The 21117-nt window shown below is 41.9% G+C and overlaps 1 protein-coding gene across 2 annotated transcripts in view; it reads right to left on the reverse strand.

Annotated features, from left to right (window-relative positions):
* Positions 1 to 20432, reverse strand: part of MYH9 (myosin heavy chain 9) — a 70368-nt gene extending 49936 nt beyond the window's left edge. The window contains exons 1-2 of one of the 2 annotated variants that reach the window (XM_082280464.1): positions 20338 to 20432; positions 3678 to 4030 (exon numbers count right to left, since the gene is read on the reverse strand). In XM_082280464.1, the coding sequence (XP_082136590.1) occupies positions 3678 to 4010 (333 nt within the window). In that variant the 5' untranslated portion in view covers positions 4011 to 4030; positions 20338 to 20432. Of the gene's footprint in view, positions 1 to 3677; positions 4031 to 19610; positions 19724 to 20337 lie in introns of those variants that run through there. The other variant, XM_082280463.1, reaches the window with a different exon arrangement.
* Positions 20433 to 21117: the final 685 nt, after the last annotated feature.

Raw genomic sequence — 21117 nt, forward strand, 5'->3', positions numbered from 1 at the left:
AGAAACAGCTGTTTGAAACATCTGGAGATGAGCAGCTTTCTACAGCGACTTGCACTGCTATCAGAAGACAGTACATTTGGCACTTCTTATTTCAATTGCCAACATCTCTTCTATCGCTTGCTCAACAAAGAAAGAGTGCTTTGGAGTGGTAAAGAGTTCTCCACAAGGAGCACAGAGAGTACTTAATCAGATTTAGCTCCTTAGCTAGATAAAGGTAAGGATTAGACTGCAGTGATCAGAAGGGTGAAAATAGCATCTACTACACAGTTTGTGGTCTTATACCCAAACTTCCTACATGCTGGCTTAACACTAAGTAACAAGTCCACTCTTACATGCAGCAGATTCAGATACAGATTCAGACAGATGTCCTCCCAGAAGCAAGTTTTTCATAGATATTTCAGGTTCCTTTTCCGCATCCTAGTATAAACTATCAGAATATATTTCCAGACCAATTCTTTTTCTTCCCCTCTTTTCTTTTTCCCATTCATTTTTAAAAAATATTTGAGGAATATTTGAATAGCTTACAGAAAATACTAAATGTCTTTCCAAAGCGGAAAACTATGAAAGCTGGCTAAAAACCTTTTGGCATGGGACTTCTAAAGTTCCAGGAAGCTAAGCTTCCATGAGACATTCTAGTCAGGTTGGGTTTCAGGTAGTGCTTCAAGGGAGCAGTTTAAGGAGTTTACAGCAACCAAGCTGGCAATGCCACTTCCTTTTGCCTCAGCTTTAGTTCTCCATTGAGTCTGACAGCACTTGCATAGCACAGACTAAAAGATGAAAGTCTGGGTCATGCTTTCCTGACCTTTCACTACACCAGTGGAAGGCAGAGTAGGACCAAGAGACAAAAAGGAGTCAGTGCAAGAGCAGTATGTTCACAGTGCACACAAGCCCACAAGGAATGTAGAGTTTTCTTGTCTGTGTACGTGTGACTCTTCATGGCTATGACTGATGACAAATTAGAACTGGTGCTTTTCAGTAAGTACAGTGCAGAGGTCTGAAGCCATCCCATGGATGAGAGCAGCAGTTTAGAAAAGAGAAGACTTAATTTCACTTAGAGCGATGAAGACATAAAACAAGTATGCAAGAAGAAGCTGCCACCTTCTTCCAGCATTCTAGCTGCCAGGAGAAATACCTAAGGGAAGTTTCCATGCAGTAGAACAATCTCAGCTGTGTGAAGAAGGCAACTAATCATGGCTGGAATAAGCAACTGAGTGAGACCACCATGTCATGACTGCTGGTTGAGCCACTGACAGTTTCATACAGGAAGCAAGTTGAGTTGTATTAATAAGCAGAAGCTGCTGGCCCTACCACAGAGAAGACAAGAGTTATCTTCATCTTACTGAAGTACAAGTAAAGACTTATATGCATGAATCCCTGAACGCAAGGTTCCAACTGAAAGGCTCATCTATTATAAGCATAGCTGGCTTGGAAATCTGTGCTTTGTCTCAGACATTACTAGCTCAAAATAGAATTCTGGCATTACCTTTCTCTAACTATTTCAAGTGACACACATGCCAAACTGGAACAAGTTTTATTTTTCTAACTGCTAAACTAGCTCTGAGGAGTTGAAAGGACCATATGCACCACGGCATATCAGAAAATTTATCTTCCAGTAACAGTTAACTTCAATAAAGTAACTGCAACATGTAAGATTGAGTTTTGAATTTCACACTGAATAGAAAGCAGTTCAGGTATGCAAAAATTATACACAAAAGCTGAAAATGATCTTTTGATAAAAGGTTCCAAATAGAAAGGTTTAATATGAAAGCCAGTCTGTACTCAGTGCAGAACCAATCCACACACGGAAACAGCAAACTGGTGTTTGGAGTCAAGCTCTTAGTTCTTGAACTGTTTGACATTCCTCACTCAAAATTTGCCTGCACCAGCAGTAAGATTTTCCCCCTTCATATTACAGGATGGAAAGACAGAAAAATAAAGTTTAAAAAAAAAAAAAAGAAAAAAGAAAATAGCTCATAAAAACACACAGCCCTGCTGCCAAATGAGAGAGAAAGGAGAAGAACAGAACTAAACTATGCTTGTGATCTTTCCAGAGACATTTATGCTGGAGATGCATTGCGTGTACTCCCTTTCTTCAAGCGGATTAATGATCAACTAACAGCCACTCCAATGAAAGTATTTTAAGCCTTCCCATTAATCTCCTGACTTGCTGAGAACTGCTGACAGGTGAGATCAGTCCATTTCACAAGTGCACAGGAACACAGTTTTGGCAAGACTAAGATTCTGTAATAGAGAACTACTATGCAAGGTTTGCTTGGGTGAAGGGTGTGGGGATTTTTTACAAATAACCTTACAATCCAATCAGAAGAACTCAATTTATTAGTCACAGACCATTTCTGAAATTTCAGGTGGCATCTTGCAAGATACGTGAAACAGCCCATTGCAAGCATGCAGCAGACCTCGAGACACTGCTGAATTATTTTCAACAGTTGTTATATAACCTAGCAGTGTTACCTATTCTAAAAATGTTACACATGGATCTTGCATATCCTATTTCATCTGAATACCAAGATTTTTTTGTCTGAGGATAGACTTTGATCAATAGTAGAAGGAGTTGTTAACTACAAGAATAATCAATTGCATCAACCTCCAACCACACTAGCTCTCAAATTTTGACATCAGGCTGTGGGAGTCACTAAATTTGTATCAGCCTTGATCCTTCAGATATTGTCTGATAATTTCTCCAAGAGTCATCTGCATGCCTTCATGGCACTGCAGAAGAGCAGGCACAGCACTAGTAAGCCATGAGTTTCTCCCTTGTGTTCTTCCCAGTCCTGTTTTAAACCAGCCACTGCACCCAAATTTTACATTACCACTGAGTTTCATAATTCATTCTATACCTGCAGAGTATTAATAAAGCAGAAGCTAGCATGACCAACATCTGCTTGCTAAACATAGGCAACATGAAGAGGAAAATCAGAAGGGAACTGAAGAACCAGGTCAAGGTTCCAAAGTCTCCTTCCCCACCTTTTCCTATTTATTGGCTTTGGTATTCAGTGAAGTGGTGGCTGCCTGCTTCATTGGGTATACCATTGGTCCCATGGTATTCATTGGTCCCATAAATGGTATCTGTTATTTACACAGCAGTAAGATGCAGGAATCTCTGCTCTTGTCCATTTTGGGATGGAAAGAAAAGGGAACATTTCCTATCTGTAAGTACATGCAGGCAGACATGTTCCTTCTCTAAAAGATGCTCTGAGATCCAGAATTTTTGTAACACAAACACCTTGGCACTAGCATTCTTTCCCACTGAAGTTCCAGACATGGAAAACACATTTCAGATGCTGGGTGGATTAGGACTGTGTTTTTATTATTATTTGGTTCAGTTCAGATCAGACTCCATGTTTACCACTATCCAACTGCTCTTGTGTCTTGCTAAGAGAAAGTTAAAAGGCAATCAAAACATCCTGCGAACAAAGACATTAAAACATTAAAGCCAGATTTACCATAGCATTCCTTGAAAGCTTCAACATTAACTAGAGAGGGATTGGCATAGTTCAGTGAACAAATTTTAAGTAGAGGGAAGAAGGTAAGTCACATGATGAGTTATGTATAGGGGCAATGAAAGGTTAACATACACACTGGGGAACAAAGCAATCACAGTAAGTTCACACGCTGTGCAATCAAGAACTCCTAGCCCAACAGACAAGATTACTTACATAGATCAGTCCTGAGTAGTATCTCTCCTTCAAGTTGTGAAGCACAGAAGCCTCATTCAGGCACGTCAGCTCTGCCATATCTTCTACTTTAGAGAATTTGGGGGGGTTCATCTTCTGGATGTCATCCTTATTTACTTTCACTTTCTTCCCATTCTCTGCCAGTTCCACGATGGCTTCATCTCCTACTTCTTCCTTCAGGCTAGCTGCCTCAAACCCATTCTTCTCTGAGGGAACCCATACCAGCTTCTTAGCAGCCCAGTCAGCCTGAGTCAGGGGGTTATTAATGATGTTTTTGTCCACATAAAGGTACTTATCTGCGTCTCTTTGCGACATTGTGGTTTACAACTGGGGACCTGTGAAGAGAGGGGGGGAAAAAAGAAAAAGGATATTTTTAAAGTCTCAAATTGCCTTACAAATTCCTAGAGGCAGACAGGCACATGCTATGTCCTCTGAATCCCTGGTCATCAGAGCATGCCCCTCCCTCGTTTAATTTCATGTTAGTAAGCGCCGCTAAAGTTGTCAAACTTCCAATAAGGCCAAGGTTTTGCTTGCCAAGAGTATGAAAAAAAACAAACTAGCAAGCAGTTTTAAAAAAACCCAAAACCTACAACAAAACACCGACCGACCGTTAAGCATTTGGAAGCCATTATTTGGCAGAAAAGAGGAAGCACATTAAAGCAGCAAGCACCAAACAATTTGTGCCAATCCTCATCGCATCAGACACTGTGTCAGTAACATTCATGTCAAGATTAACCCTTCACTGCTCTACTTGGTAGAGATATTTGCTCAGAAATAAAATCATAAATGTTTAATCAACAGTTTTGCTTCGTATCTCCTTATTCTGATAAGCTATAAATCAAAACCCACAGCTTCTCAGAAATGTCAGCTACCAGCCTAGACCATGAGATGCACTTTGCTTCTAAAAGATAGCAGTAATTTGAGGATACCAGTTAAGATTGATATTAGATACTTTCCTTTCCATCACCAGCTTAGTAGTAATACCCAGCCCACCAGTTTTTTATCTTTTTTTTTGGCTAGATAATATTCAGTAGCAAAATATCTCCAAGATAGTATCAGAATAAATCAAGAAATTTTACAGCTAAAAACCTTCTACTAAGATCCTTCTACGAAACTGTGGCCAGATAGAGGAGAGAGTTTCATCTCTACAAAAGGGAGACTTAGGCTGCATACTCGAAAAATGGCACCCTAGATTTAGTGTTTCATCAAAACCAGAACACTACCGCCAGGGATTTTCCAGTTTATAAGGCAGCAATTTTATTAGTGCCATTCAAAAGTCCTTTCAATCAGAAAAGGACTGCATGCGTCAAGGCTCATTAACCATGTAACAGCAGCCTCTTTACAAAATCCCATAAACATTACTTCTTGAATTCTTCCTCACAAAGATACCAGTGTCCTCAATATATAACTTGCATAGAAGCTAGAGCTCTTTACCACCTAAAGAACAGGAAATGAAAATATGAGTATTCATGTCCTAGAAGGCAATCAGGAGCTATATGGATAACTTTTCTACAGAACTCATATTTACAAACCAGCAGGCAAATCAAGTAAGTGAAGTCTGACTACAAACACTGCAGACAAAAACATACTGAAAGTGGGACAGAAGCAGCTCAATTCCCAAAACATGCATGAGAGCAACAATAGATGTAGAGTCCCAGCATTAGCAAAGAGTGAATGAAGCCAGAAAAACATCAGCCATAATAATGACGGGCACAAATGCCCACACCACTCATTTGTAAGCGTGTAGGGAAATTCTTTTCAACAAATGTATCACTCTAAGTGGTATGTAACTTTGTGCCAGAGACTGTATGGATAGCTGTATATTCACAGTCAAAAATTCTTTAGCAAACAAAGAGAAAATTACTCTATAAATAATCACTTCCTTTAGCTTGAGTTTAAAATCTTTGTCTTAAGCCTTACAGGATACGCCAAGCAGCTATTCCACACTTGACCTCATCTTTCCTTCCCCACAGGGTCACTGACATTTCCACCTCAACCACCATGGCAATTCTCAGAGCAACTCCTCCCTGGCTTTTCATATTATTACTGAAAACAAGATCTTAATGGATAAATGATCAAGAGATTTGTTGCAGAGACAAGATGCAGCAATCTGGAGGCTGCCATAAAAAACTTGAGCTGTTGGGAGAGCTCCAAGGCCATCCTATAACAGCCAGCCTGACAGAGTACACAGGAAACAAAGAAGACAAACAATTCAACATATTAGGATTTAATGACACTGCAGAGTATCATCTGCAGGTTGTGATCAAAGGGTTAAAGAAAGGGAGTGGAGGGAAAGAGGGGAAAAAGAAAAAAAAAAAAAAGACATATTCAATTGTGTTCAGAGTTGTATCAGGTTTGGCAAGGCAACAGCTGTGCTCTACCCTCCATTACACAGCTTCCTGCCTATGCAACTCCCAGAATGTAACCAGTTGCCTTTTTTGGCTATAATCAGAGAGGACACAGAGGCACTATGCTTCAGCTAAATTCAGTTTCATCATTTCCTGAGGAATCCGAAGTAACCAGCCATCTGAAGTGTCCCACATTACACTGAAACACAGTCCTCACTTCCTCGCTGCTGGAGTACATGCATGCATTCAGGACACCTTGGAGATATATTCTAGAATAAAGGCATTCTTTTTGGCTAAGAAATAAGTAAGACCACAAGAAATCTTTCAAGGGGTATCCCCAGCCAGTCATAGATCTGAAGAGAACTAAGGAAAGAAGATAGCTACAGAGAGGTTCATCAAATTCCTTGCAGGAGGAGAACCCCAAATTATCTCACGTACTACAAGGGTGCATTCTTCAGCCAGTAAGGGATCATTCTAGAGCATCCGTACCTTTTTATTTTCAGGGCTGAAAATAACTTTCACAGTAAGGGGAGAAACAGCCTAACACAGCTATTCTAAAATCTCACCAAACACTACGTTTAATGTATTTTTATTAAATATATATATAGTATAATATATTGTATATATAAATACATATATAAGTTTTAATATTTTAAGTACTACCAAATAGTAGTGAGGAGATTCAAAAAGGCTCTGCACCTCAAACTTGAAAGAGACTTGATAATTACCCTATTGCATGGCAGCAGCAGTCCTCCTATCATCATCTTAAACTCGCTGTCATGCACTCCAGAACAGAATCGTCACGTACTAGAAGCAAAAGACTAGAGGCTCAAGCTAAGATAACATGGCATTAGAGCTATTCTCGAGGCTGACTTTGAACCCACAGGGCGTCTAAACAAGCAATACCACAAACCAACCATTAATTTGTCTTCTCCACAAGAACAGTACCAGAGGAATCAGATTCAGCAAGTTCTATCTCATGGACTCCTAAACTTCTCTTCGTAGTTTATGCTGCATTTCACTGGGAATTTCTAAAAATCCCTTAAAGTGGTCAAGGAAGCAAGCAAGCCCAGTAAGCTCTTACAGCAATTCACCATTAATGCAAACCACTGCCATTTTAGGAACAAATTAGGAAGCAATTTGTTTGCCTGGTAGTTTGCATTTGGGGTGTAGATAAATATGTAGGACAAGGGCATTTATCTTTACATGGCTATTGTGCAACTGCCAGATGAGAATACCGTTAACAATATTCTTTTTGATGCCAGTCTATATGCAAGACGACCAAAGAATACAGAAGGAAGACAGACCATCCTTGTTTTGAGTTTAAATGCCTCCTTCCTAGTATTGTTTCCAAAAATGACATACTACAGTCACTTCCCCATTAACCCAGTATGGTCCCTTATTGTGGTTCATAGCAGTCTGGTCAAACTCTGCTTGTTTTCCATTATTTCAGGGGCCAAAAGACATTCTTTGCCATTTAACTAACTACATAATTGCTACAAAGATGCCATACAGTCACAGACAGAGACAAAGCAACTTCTACAGTCATGAACAGGACAGGACCAAAACATCAAGGTGTAGTGCAACCTTAAAAAAATAATACCAACTGCCCTGTTGACATACATCTTTCCCAGCTGACATTCTTTTGAGAGGAACAAGTCAAACACTGGATTTAACTTAAGATGACATGCACTCCCTTTGAACTGGGCAGAATTACTCCAAACCCTCACTGGAATACAATCATATGGACAGAAGTTTGCCTTAGTCTCCTGCAACTTCATAGCCTTAAGGCTTGAATTGTAAGACACTTCACACACTCTCTACTTAAAACATCAAGTGCTTCCCATAAACCTGGGAACAAACACTATCTGGTTTGGAAAGGTTTAAAAGCTACCTCTGCTGTAAGGTCCCTTTCTTTCAATTACAGTGTTTTGCAACTGCTGAAAGCACAGAACATAACCTGTTTGCAATTTAATTTTTGGTAACTATTTGTATTACATCTCCCATTCCCCCCAGACATTTACTCTGTCACTAGCCACAGAATTGTTCCTGGGAGTCAGCAACTGCTCAATAAGATAAGCTTGGGCTCTACTAAACAATGGAGGCAACAGCTGAAGTAGGAACAGAATTCACAGATTCAGAAGAGCATTAATGGCAAGAGTTAAAGCATCACACTTACAAGTATTAGAGCACTGGCTGGGCAAGGAAACAGCTCCGATCTGAGTTACCTGAACCATCATTAAAGTAGGGATCCCCACACTGCTCTTTCTTGGCTTCAGCCTCGTTCCTAGCAAAGATGCATTACTACACTGGAATAGACAGTTTCAACCACATACCATTTCATTTCCCTATTTTAATGAATCATGAGAAGTTTGTGAAATACTGTGCTATGGAGAATGCAAAAGAGCCACACACATGCACTGAATCCTTGGCAATTCAGATCACCACTTCGGGACTTTGCTGTAAGACTGAGCCTATGTGAAAAGGGACATAAGGGGATAATTACTAGATGTTTTCTTCTGTTTCACATCCACCAGTAAGACACTGTTACATATTGTCCATGATTTCACATTAAACAATCCTCCCACAATGGTTTGCCTAGTGGCCTTTCTACTTGCAGTGCAAGAGAAACTACTCTAAAGGGTGACAAAAAGAATGAACAATAAATAGCAAACATATTTAGACTACAAGTTAATTTCCCTTTCTTTAAAGAGTGCATATTTTAAAAGCAGTTCAGGAACACAACTCTCCCACCACTTTCCAAACTGTGTTACCTTTAGCAGGTTGTCAGAGGACGCAATACAAGACAAAAGGGGCTGTCCTTTCACAGAACAAAAGGAACATACATTTCTAAAAGCAAGATAAGACTTTTGCACTAGAAAATTACAGCACTACTGGTCACTTATGGCCCTATTTCAGGTACAACTAAGTGGCACTCAGTGAAGAAATTTAATTATTTGTTAATACACAGCATTTAAAAAATAATCTCACTTTGAGAAGCTGCTAATGATTCAAACTAAGTTTGGCCAATAACATTCCTATGATGGGAATCCCTGCTAAGCGTATGATCTGAACAGCTAATACTTGCATTATTTCTGCAAGTCAACTATTTCGCTTTCCCCAGCCAGCTGAATACAGTTCATCAAATCAGGTTTAAGAGCAGCTAGAAAGCTAGACTAAACTAGTCTAAAATAGACTTTAGTGGCCAGGCTAGCTACAGTGACCATGAACTGACAATATAAAACCCCTAACCCACCAATAAAAAACTTCCTATAATTCCCTTGTATTCACTAAGAAGTGGTTCAGATCTCATTTGTTTATGTTAGGCTGACACTTCACAGCTCCAAGTGCCAGTATGTTTATGGGAAAGAAAACTGTAAAGTTTGTTAGCCCAAACTGCTCCAATTTGTAAGCAACACCTACATAAAAACTGGAGTCTAAATCACTAGGGGTGAGAAATGAATCACAAGGAGGAGGTGGAGAGGAAAGGAAAGGAAAGGGAAAAGCTGGCAGGAAGCTGAACTGATGGACAGGTTATATCTGCTCATTTCTCAAGTTCAGTATATTGACACACAGCAGTGCTCAGCGCTTCAGGCTGAATGCAAGAATCACCAATTTCAGTTATGCCACAAGAGAATACACCACCAGGCAAGTACCGCAGCTCACAATTAACACCCCCTCACAGACAGCCCCCCAAGCTGAAGGCATTGAGCTACACTTGCCCTTTGCGTTCAGAATGCTGCCATGCAGACTCATTTCTTTTATTTCAGCTTTATTTGGGATTCATAATAACTGCTATTAGGCTTACTGTAGTTCACTGCTTTCCTCTCTAGTCACAGTCTGACGCACACAATACATTGTTGAAAGATTTATTTCACAACTGGAATGCAGTTTGCTGGCAACTATTGTTGCATATTCAGTTTGACTGTAGTGCTGCCCAGACTTGCCAGCTACCCTGTTTATTACTGTAAATGAAACTCAAGGTAGAGCACTAAAGTACCCTCTCTGTATGTAGGGCTCTAAGAATCAAGGAGGAATCTAATTATCTAATGCATAAGTGATGCCTCTATTGCCATATGCATGGCCAGACCATGCGTATGGCAGAAGAAAGAAGTTGAAGGAAATTCTGCATCTTCCAGGTGGCCTACAGGTACCCAACATGCATCCTCAGAACAGTGAACATGGAATAAATATTTCTTGATTTCTCCATGTCCAGCTCCCTTCATCAGCTGCCAAAGCAGCACTCTGGGATGTGTGAAGCAGCACTTGCACATATTCTACTGTAACAGCTGACAGAGGAGGTTTGCTCAGGCAGCTGGGACTTCCTATGGTAAAGTGCAAAGGCCACAAAGCCATGTACAAGCAGACATTTACATGCCACTTAATAGTCGCCTTTTCTCTCCACTGGATTCAAATACAGTGGGACTGTGAGAACAGTCCTACAAGCACAGCACATGTACATTAAACAAAAATTAAAGCCCGTCTGAAGAGGCACTTTTGGGTGCCAAAGACTAAAACCAGGATAGTGCAGGCTTCACCACAGGCTAGAGAAGCACAGGAACAATCTTGGGTAACCACACTGCATGCAGGAATTAACCACTGTAGGTTATAGGCAAATAAAGCCAGGCATAGCTTCCCTAAGTTAATGCTAGGGAGGGTATGCTTGCCTCTATTTTAATTGCACCTTATGAGTTCAGTGAGACAAAGACACACTACCATGTAGATGGCACCAATACAGTTAATCAGCTCTATGAAGCCTGTGCACATTGTTTAAACACACCAAACACTGATTTAGGGAGGGGGAGGGTAGCCTTCTGCTGATTTCAAGTCCAGTCTTTAGCATGACAAAGCTAGGCTGGCTGCCTCCCAACCCCATTCACTTTGAATAAATATTCAAAGTTTACAATCCTGCATAATACACTTTCTGCAACTGTTGTTTCTCATTAGTGGAGTACAGTACATGCCTTCTAAGCAGAGGAGAGAATTCCTCTTACAGAGACAGTGTGCCCACAAGGAAAACATTCCAGGGGGAGAACACATTCTTCGTGACCACTCAGCAAAGTAATCCCACTTAAGGAGACAGCTGTAGTTCAGAAAATTGCAGCCCATCCCTGCTGTTCAAGCTGTTTTGCTGGAAGACTTGTTTTCAGGCGGCATAATGGCCTGCAAAAGTTCTGATCAGGCATGCAGAATTCCCTACGGACATTGCATTAGAGAGAAGGGAAGAACTTAGAAAGTTTTAACCTGTCTTTGTTACCTCAGGGTCACTTTTCATCCCTTCCCTAATATTCTGATTTAAGGCTAAAAAGGTATCTGCCAAGAACTCAGTGGCACTGTGTAAGGTAGCTCTACATACATCAATTACCAGTCCCTGTCATCTTTGTCAATGCCAGGTTTCAATTCACTGCAAGAGGGAACAAGGAATTACACAATGACACCAAAATACAGATACCAAAAATATGGTTCTGGTTCACCCTTTTAAATGCAAATATTTAGCATGCATGTGGCGAAGATAAAGTCATCTTACAGGAACAATTACTCTTGCTAACATTAACTGACAAACTGCTTTGATCTCAGCATCGATACTACTAATCATCTTCCAGCTCATACTGAAAAGAACCAAGAATCAGTGCAAATACGTCTGGTAAATTATTTTTAAAAGTATTATTTTTACTTTGCATCAAAAGTTTCTCTAGACACTTTCAGCTCAACCTAGTGTTCCAAACTAGGACTATGTACAAACAGCCTTCTGCTACATCTCATATTTTTATTCTTGTTTCAAATAATTCTGCTGCACATTAACAGCAGCTATGGGGATGGCAGGCAAAAACCCTGGCACAAAGAAGTCTATCACCTTTACAGGGTCCAAGCTTGACTCTCAACCCTTCTAGCAGTATGTAAGGGTTCAATAAGAGGATCTACGTCTCTTGTTTATGACGGCGATCTCTGAGGTCAAGGTCTGGAGAAAAATGACTTTTTCTGGACATGAAAACCCAGCAACTCCTAAACAAAGGAGAAAAAGCTACATAGCCTTTAAGTTTAAGGATGTGTAAGGAGGCCAGATTGAAAATATTTATAGTGTTAAAATTTTTATTTTTATTGTATTTGTTTGGTTTATAAATACTTATGCTCTTAAATATCATGTTCAAGATAGTCTGAAAATCCAGATTGTGACATTTCCCTACTGCATTCAAGGTCTGGCACAGCTTCTTTGCCATCCATTATAAGCACCGTTCTACAGAAAGCTCCTGGTGCAGCAGAGCACACGAGGAACACTGGTTTGGGCTGTATACCTCAGCCTCAAGCTTGTCTTCTGTTGCCTCCCTGACCTGTGCTTTCTTCTCTCATTGGCAAATATATCAGTCTTTAAAAAGGAACAGCATTAGGCATTGCTAATTTTAGAATTCACCCAACCATGCCCTCCTGTCTGGATCTCCTGAAGCACTGATTTTTGTGTCAGAGGAGAAGAAAGGACTCATCTTTCAATCTCAAACAAGTAAAAGGAAGGGCACTTGAAGTAGAAACTAAGTCTGGACTGTTACAATCATGGCTATATGGCATATAAGATTTTCTCTATTCTGGCAATACAAGAAAAGACTTCTTTGGAAAAAAAAAGAAAATGATCTCCTTTTGACAGGCGACTGATATGACATTCCATGGTTCCCATATGAGGAAACAAATATCATTTGAAAGTTTCCAATAAAGTTTTGCTTTCTGCCCTAAAAGGATAAAAAAAAAAAAACACATAAGGAAATAGTGACCACAGAGAAACCAAACCATTTCATGTGTTTCCACCATAGTTAACAACATCATCCACAACCATATACACGGCAGTGCTGTGGTGGTGAGGCACTGGAACAGGCTGCCCAGAGAAACAGTGGATACTCCATCCCTGGAAGTGTTCAAGGCCAGGCTGGATGGGGCTCTGAGCAGCCTGGTCTGGTGAAAGGTGTCCCTGCCCACGGCAGGGGGTTGGAACGAAATGATCTTTAAGGTCCCTTCCAACCCAAACAATCCTGTGACTCTTTGTTACTCTCCTTATCTACATGAGCAAGAGCTGAACCACTACTGCAGCTGCACTTTTTCCTGACAGAATTAGCAATAATATACCATGGTGATATTTATCAGTTAAGGCTACATCAAGTTTTTCAAGCACTAAAGAACTGGAATTAATTTATATAATTCTGCCCATTAGGAAAAAAAATTAAGATTTGCCACATAAAAGATTACCTCCCACCATGTGGGAGAAGAAGATAAAATGATTGTGCACATGTATATGCCAGTGCTACATGGACAATGTAGATAGTTTTTAGAAGTTACATTAATTTACCTAATAAATTGGCAATCCTTTTTTTATGACTAATCCATCTTTCTCATCACATTTGTGTGTTCTCATTTTACTTTTCCCATCATATACTGCATTAAATTTGGAAAGGGCCATTAAACCAATTCACAGTAATTTACTGTGTAATGAAATGTCAAAGACTTTAGTGTCTTTGATAAAGATTCATACTGCAACATAAACCAGTTCACTTAGCTTTTATTGTCTGGGTTAAGTCACAAATCCTACGTCACAGTTTAAAGAGTTTTTGAGAGTGCCTGTAGAAAAATCTTATTTGGTATTTATGCTCCACTAGGAAAGAAAATTTTCTTGGTCATTATACAGACACATCCACTTGAAACACACCAGTTTCAAGTATTCAATTATTTAACTATTTTAGGTAGTCTACTGTGTACCTGCATCCATGCTTCCACTTTTTAAAATAATTCTGAGAAGTCTGAATACATTCTACTCGATGTCAGAAAGGGATAAAACCCATTTCTATCTCTGAATAACAGAAAAAATATGTCTGAACCACAACTATGAAGAATAAAATATAATAAGTGGCATCCTGTTAAAAAAATAAAATTCCACTAATACAAAAGAAATATTTCTTGGACTACTTCATATGCATTTACAAGCAAAAAGTAAAGTTGTTTTCTAGACAGTTACCACAATGAGGAATTTATGAATTAAATTGCTGTTTCCGGGTATCTTCAACTCAAATCCTCCCCTTCTGACCTGTTCCACTAACTGTTAAACACACAGCCATCCGTCCTCACAACCACCCAAAAAACCCAAAGCAGAATGTCAATACCTTCCTCTACATTTTAAACTATCACTGATATAGCCAAAACAGAAGCCTGAGAGTATTTTTCTTCATCTACATTTAAAAAAAGTGCAAAAATCAATTTACCTTATAAACCAACTAGTTTCAAGTGCTTAGCCAGGAACTTTCTAATTCAGTTCACTGGTTTGACTTTAGATTTACATTCAGCATTGTGTTGTGAAGTTCTTACATCTAAACACCCTGTATTTGCTCAAATATGTCTAAATCCCAAGATAGGGCTTCCTTTTCTTAAATTGATAGCGCATCAATGAAAATTACTTCGTTCATACATTTCAAAACAATTGATTTTATCAATTCTGTCATGGAAATATTGGAATCTCTTGCACTAAATGGCAAGCAGACCTACACTGTAACAGTACCTGTCAAAAAGAGCTTACTCACTAACAACTGACCTACAAACTGATACGACAGTTCTGTTAAGTCAGTCACATTTGGAAAAAAACCAGAAGCAACTAAAATTAATTTTTAATTTAAATTTGGCTGTAGGTTTCCTTTTTTTTCCCTTGAACATTTAAAACAACTCTGTCACTAAAACTAACTGGGTTGGTTGTTGGCCATAACCAACTTTAACCAAAGTCAAATCGACGGCACCTTCAAGGTTGATTAAGAGAGCCTAAATTCAAAGGAACTGGTCAAATCTGGAGCTTAAAAGAAAAACACAGGTGAATGTACTCTTATCACTACAAACAATAAAAAGCGAAGTAAACTATTACAAGAGCATGCTTTAGGTCTTAGATTTTAAACAGGAAGCTGCCCAGCAGGAAAAAAACCTCCTCCTGATTGCACATGACTGACAAAATAGAGCTGTAAAATTTCTCTAAACCTTTTTTCTTACAAGTCTGAACGCCCACTTTGCTTTCACACAAATCAGAACTCAAGTTCTGTGTAGAGGCATATATCACAATGGATTTCCTGCCGAGACCCATTAAAATGGTAGTTCTTGATGAATGGAAGCATTCATCAGCTAAGGATACTTTACGATACAGATTTCCAAGTTAAGTTTCCCTTAACATATTAATTATTAGCTTGAGTTTACTGAAGTCGCTCATCCATGTGGTTTTATTTACTGCTCTCAGTAAAGTCAGCATATATGCATTAGGAGAAATTTAAATTTCTAGTCATGAAGACAAGCAGAATCCAAACCCTATGTACAGAAGTCTAGAGGCATAAATTTCATAAATAGGTCATGGGAGTGAAGCCACAGCATACAGCATTACATTTCATCATACCTCTCTGCAACCAGCAGCAATACATTTGTAATACTTCTACAAGAAATAATTTACAGTAGACAAAGTATGCCAGATCAATTTTCCGGTTTCCATTTCGCTATGGTTAAAAAGGGCAGGACTTAGCAGTACTAGCTCCAGAAGTATCAAACAATGAAATCAATCACAGCCCCATCACCAGAAAACTGTAGACACTACTATTTCTTCAGACTCTTCAGGATGCTCAGAAAAGCAACATATTGTGATGAACAGGAACAGGCCAAAGCACCATTAATTGAAAATGGGGACTAATCCATTATGCTGAACACAACTGGGTTGGAGTGAGGTCAGAAGCTGCTAACCCACTACAGTGGCCTAGGACTTCAAGACAAATTGGTGCTGAGATTATTACTCCAAGTACTCTGAACAAGTTCTCACAGCCACTGAAGAAAAAAGCGAAGCGGATAAACCATAATTAAGATGAACTTGTAAATTGATGCATTTCATTTAGTTGGACAACACCCATTTGCATTAGCTTCCAGGGCAGAAGTCGCATTTGTGTTTTTGCCTCAGCATACTCTATTTAGATCAGGTTTCTAGTTTCCATCTCTTTCTACACTAGAAAACTCAATTAGAACCATGGTGTGGTTAAACTGAAAAGAAATTTAAGGTACAAGGTCACCGAGCCACCATTAAGCTAGAGCAACTGCCAGCAAAAACAATGCTGCTGTAGGCAATGCTCTGCTATTATAGTTTTGTTCCAACCCACAGAAGACTTAATGTCAGGCACACAATTTCTCTACTTAACATGCAAACAGCTCTGCCTCAATTATAAACTAAGAAAACAAGGAGTAAGAAGATATTTATACAAGAAATCAAAGACAAAAAAAGTATGTTAGAGGGCACCGAGTGCACTGTTGAGTCAAACCAACAAAAATATATTAAACCATACACTGAGGATTAAGGTTTTGGACACCTTTTAGTAGACGTGCACACTAATTCTGAGCCTCTAAAATGCACTTTATTCATCAGTTAGCGCCAGTGTGTTACCCAATAACCAAAAGCTACCACACGAAAAAGCAGATGTAGTATTCAAAAGTGGGAGATAAAACAACCTCAGCTTTGACTTCCCCTTTCAGTAAACCCTGCATTAACTAGATGAGTTCCTGTACCTCCCATGGGTCCACTTATAATCTCACCCTATCACAGTCACACTAATCCATAAGCAACATAAATCTGGGCAAGACACACGCCTAGGGATGGGGTGGAAGCCAAAGACTGAGCAGAATCAGCTCAGAAATCACAATACCTCTGACATGTGTCCTGTCTCCTTTGTTCTGTATCCTGGAAATTAACAGAACCGAATCTGAAATTTGGGTATAGACAGACTAATCTCCCAGTGCAACTGAAGTATATTTTCACAAAGCTAGTAGCAGCTGATAGACATGCACTCCCTCGTACCTGCATGTGAATAGCCTGACACACAACTAACCTGGGAATTATTAAATGAAAAAAGCTGGTACATTATTTTTAAAGACCTTCCTAGATAATAATGGTTCGGGTTTTCAAGATAGTTTGTTGCGGCGGTAAATGCAAGTCTCGCATTTGTGGTAGATACACTTGCAGAGACAAGTAATGTTGCAAAGAGACTTAAGCACCTGTGACATCCAACTGCAAGGCAGTTTTCAACTTGAAGATGGAGAGTATTAAAGATACCACCAGCTACACAGCTTAAACACTATCCAACACTTTGCATAATACCTAAATAATGTGCTGCACAAAACAGATTATTTCAGCTTCCTAAGTGAGAGATTTTTCTAATCTCTTTCCTACAACTTTACAGGACAAGGAGGTTTTTTTTCATTATTATTATTACTTTTTCATTAGATTAATTTAAAATATTATGGCGTAGCTCTCACAAGCTATTTGTCTACTTAAAATGTTCTGAAACACATCATAATCTACCCAGAGGAAATAATGAAAAAGATACTATTCTCTACCTCTTGAGATGAAATTATCATCTGGCACCTTTTCTCTTACAAGACTACCTTGAAAGGAAGAAAAATCCCAAAACCAAAACAACCAAAAACCAACCCAGAACCATGGCAGAAATATCCTAACAATCTACACAAAGGCTAATAAAAGGACTTTAGTTTCTCCGCCCATTCTTTTGGGCAGACAGAACCCAAGTATTAAGTCTTCCTGTTTATACAGAAACAGGCACAGGCTACCCAGCAGAGCAAACACTGAGGGCACAGACTCTTCTCCAGAGATCTTCCAAAATCAGACCTTGGCTACACAAGTCAAGCATCCAAGAGATGACACCAGATTCCAAAAAGAACCACATCACTCAGCAGCTTGGGGACAGTTACATTCACTTTGACATTTCAGGTCAGTAAAGAAGTTCAGATCCCCATTCTATCCACTGCTACCAATTTTGCACCTACCTCAGGGTTATAGAAAATTTTGCCTGTTCACCTCCATAAAGACCATGCACACACAATGAGTAAGTGCAATAAACAAAGCTATCAAGAAGCAGAACACGCCAATTTAGGCAGTTCCACCTGATATGGAGCATCACGGAACTGTTGCATGATTTCCCTGTAGTTACTTTCACAAGGTCAGACCAGCACAGAGTCTTGTGTTTATACAGTTCTGGAAATTGTGATTAACAACTTCAAAACCTTTCTGCGCTACTTACACTTATCAATTGCTTTCCCTTCATTACAACTTTCTAGTTAATAAAAATATTTATCTCATTGAAACCTTGTGAGAGCACTACAGACCCAGACAGTGCATCTGTGAGTCAATACATCTCTGCACCATGATTTGCCATTTTTGCTGGAATGCCATCGATGAGTGAACTTAATCACATTGTGACCTAGTGACTAATTTCAAAAGCATTTTACACAGGGAGTAACTGATTAGAGGGCTGTTACTTTGGAGTTAAAGCTTTACCATACCTAGCCTTATGAACAGGACATGTATACAAGAGTCAAGAATGCGTAATTTAATCTTTCAGTCCACGGTTCAACAGCCTCCATGCAAGTTCTCTTGTATTTCCTTAAAGCAGACAAATCATAAATGGACCTTGGCCTGCAGACTACTACAATATCTTTACAAGTTTGAGGCACAATTTTTTTTATGCATTACTTGAGAGATTACTATTCTTTAGAAGACCTGCCCACTTATAAAAAATCTTAGGTTCTTAGTCCACTCTGATGGAGTGTGGCTCAGGACATCATGACATAGGATACGGAAGAAAAACCTACAAAAGAAGAAAGATCAAGAGCACGAACAGTGCTTCAAGAGGGAAAAAGAAGGAAAGAAACTGTAAGGAGGAAAAGAAAATGGGATTAAATAGTCACTGCATGCAGAGTTTACTGATCAATGAAGTTTACTTCTGAAAAATCCCCCTTTATGACCAGAAGCATGTTATTCCTTTAAAACCCATTTCACCCGGCGTTTAGGCAAATTAGGAGCAATCCTCATTAAACACACTGGGCAGGCACCACCCTCGGGGGCTATGAAACTTGTTACTTTCCACACCTACCGAGGACAAGTTGGTAAAGATACCACTCAAAGCCGGAGAACTTTTACTACTCGGTTGGAGGTGATGCCTGAAAGCACAAGCTATCTGCAAGAGCTCTCCGTGCAAGCTTCATCTTGCCCTGTCACTCCCTCCTCCCTCCCTCTCTCCTGGCCCAAACCGAACGAGGAAGTGGAGCCGGGCGGGCGGGCGGAAGCCAAGCCCATGGCGGTGTCTGCAGGAGGGTTGTCAGCCCGTGACTCAGGCTGCAGCCCTGACAGCTGCCCGGCGGCCCTGCTGGCCCCTGCCCGCTGCCCCGCGGGACGGGCACCGGAGGGAAGGAGGGAGGGGAAGGAGCTGGGTCCGGCGGAAAAGAGCGCCAGCCACCCACCCCAGCTGCGGGAGGCCGGTTCGCGGGGCGCGCAGGGAGCAGAGCGGCAACTCCCCGGGCACACACGGCCCCGGAGCAGAGAGGGGACACGGGGAGCACCCCAGCACGGCAGGTCCCACGCGGACGGAGCGGGAGAGCGGCGGGACAGCGGAGCCTTCTCGCCCGGCCGGACAAAGAGGCGCCAAACCCGGCGAGGGAGGGAGGGAAGCGCGGCGCCAGGGGGGACAAACGGGAGCCACCCGCACCCACGGCCCTGCCCGACCGGCTTCACCTGAGCCCGGCTACAGTGGAGGGAAGGAAACGCCGCGGCGGCGGCTGCGCTCCTCAAGGCAAGAGTGCGGCGTCCTCCGGCTGCGGCTCCTCCCGCGGCACCGCGACCGCCGCTCACTCACCGGCTCTGCTGAGCCGCCCGCCCGTCCGGGCGGGGACGCCCCGCCCCCGTGTCGCCGCCCGCCAATGGCGCCGCCGCTCCCGAAGATTGACGGCCACTGTGGCCAATCAGAGTGGCTGAGGTGTGCGGAGGCTGGGGAAGCCGTTGAGCCGTTAGCAACGCCCGCGCGCCCCGCCCGGCCCCGCCCAGCTCCGCTCAGCCCAGCCCAGCCCGGCCCCGCGGCCGCTCGCGCGGGGAGCGGCGGTGGCCGCGGGGGGTTGGGGGCGCCGAGGGCTCCACCCCGCCCTCAGCCCGCTGGCCGCAGGGTCGGGCCAGGCTCCCCCAGTGCGCTCCGCCCGGGTCGAGCCCTGCCGAGCCGCCCCCACAACGCCCCACGCCGCGCCAACCCCACAATGCCCCGCGCCGGGCGGGTACCGGCGGCCCGCGCTGGCCTTTGGTGCTCCCGGGGGCAGCGGGTGCGGCCGGAGCCGGGAGCAGGGAATGCGGCTCAGCCGGGCGACGGGCTGCGGCCCCTGCCGCCGGAGGCCGGGCCAGAAGTCCTCGGAGATGGGGCTTGGGGGTGTCCCGCCAAGAGGTTCCCACTCAGCCTTGTTGTAGTGTAAAGTACCTGCGACAGGAAGATGCCAGTCAAAATTTCGTTTCACAGAATCAATTAGGCTGGAAAAGACCTCTGAGATTATCGAGTCCAACCTACAATCGAACACCACCTTGTCAACCACACCATGGCACTGAGTGCCGCATCCAGTCTTAAAACCTCCAGGGACGGTGACTCCACCCACCTTCCTTGGCAGCCCATCACAATGTCTAATCACTTTCTGTGAAGAAATTCTTTCTAATGTCCAACTTGGCTCAGCTTGAGGCCGTGATGTCTCACCCTTGTCACTGGTTGCCTGGGAGACCGACCCCCACCTGGATACAACCTCCTTTCAGGGCGTTGAAAGGTTCAACTCCACAGAAAACTCTTGTGTGTTTCCCTCATGGTCGGATTTGTACATGTGCCATACTTTAGGCAAGTCAGACTTTAAATGTCTGTTTTCTGTAGCTCGATTACCTTGAAAATAAGTGTGAGAGGAAAGATGGGTGTTAACGTCTTTGAAATGGATCTTAATGCCTCTACTGACTTTGGGCAGCAGGTTCCTTACCGGGCCCAGACAGCTTGGCTCGTGAAATAGACAAGGGTCTGCACAAGCCTGAAATTCTGAACTTTGGGGTAAAACAGTCGTTTCAAGGGGGGGTATGGGGTAGGCAGTTCGGGAAGGCTGTACCTTCCTAGTTCACATCTCCCCCGAGCTTCCTTTTCTCCAGGCTCAACAACCGCAGGTTCCTCGGCTTCTCATAAGACTTTTTCTCCAGACCCTTCACCCAGCTTTGTTTCCTTTCACTGGAC

This window comes from Coloeus monedula, assembly GCF_965178545.1.
Source record: "Coloeus monedula genome assembly, chromosome: 4".
NCBI classification, from domain to species: Eukaryota; Metazoa; Chordata; class Aves; order Passeriformes; family Corvidae; genus Coloeus; species Coloeus monedula.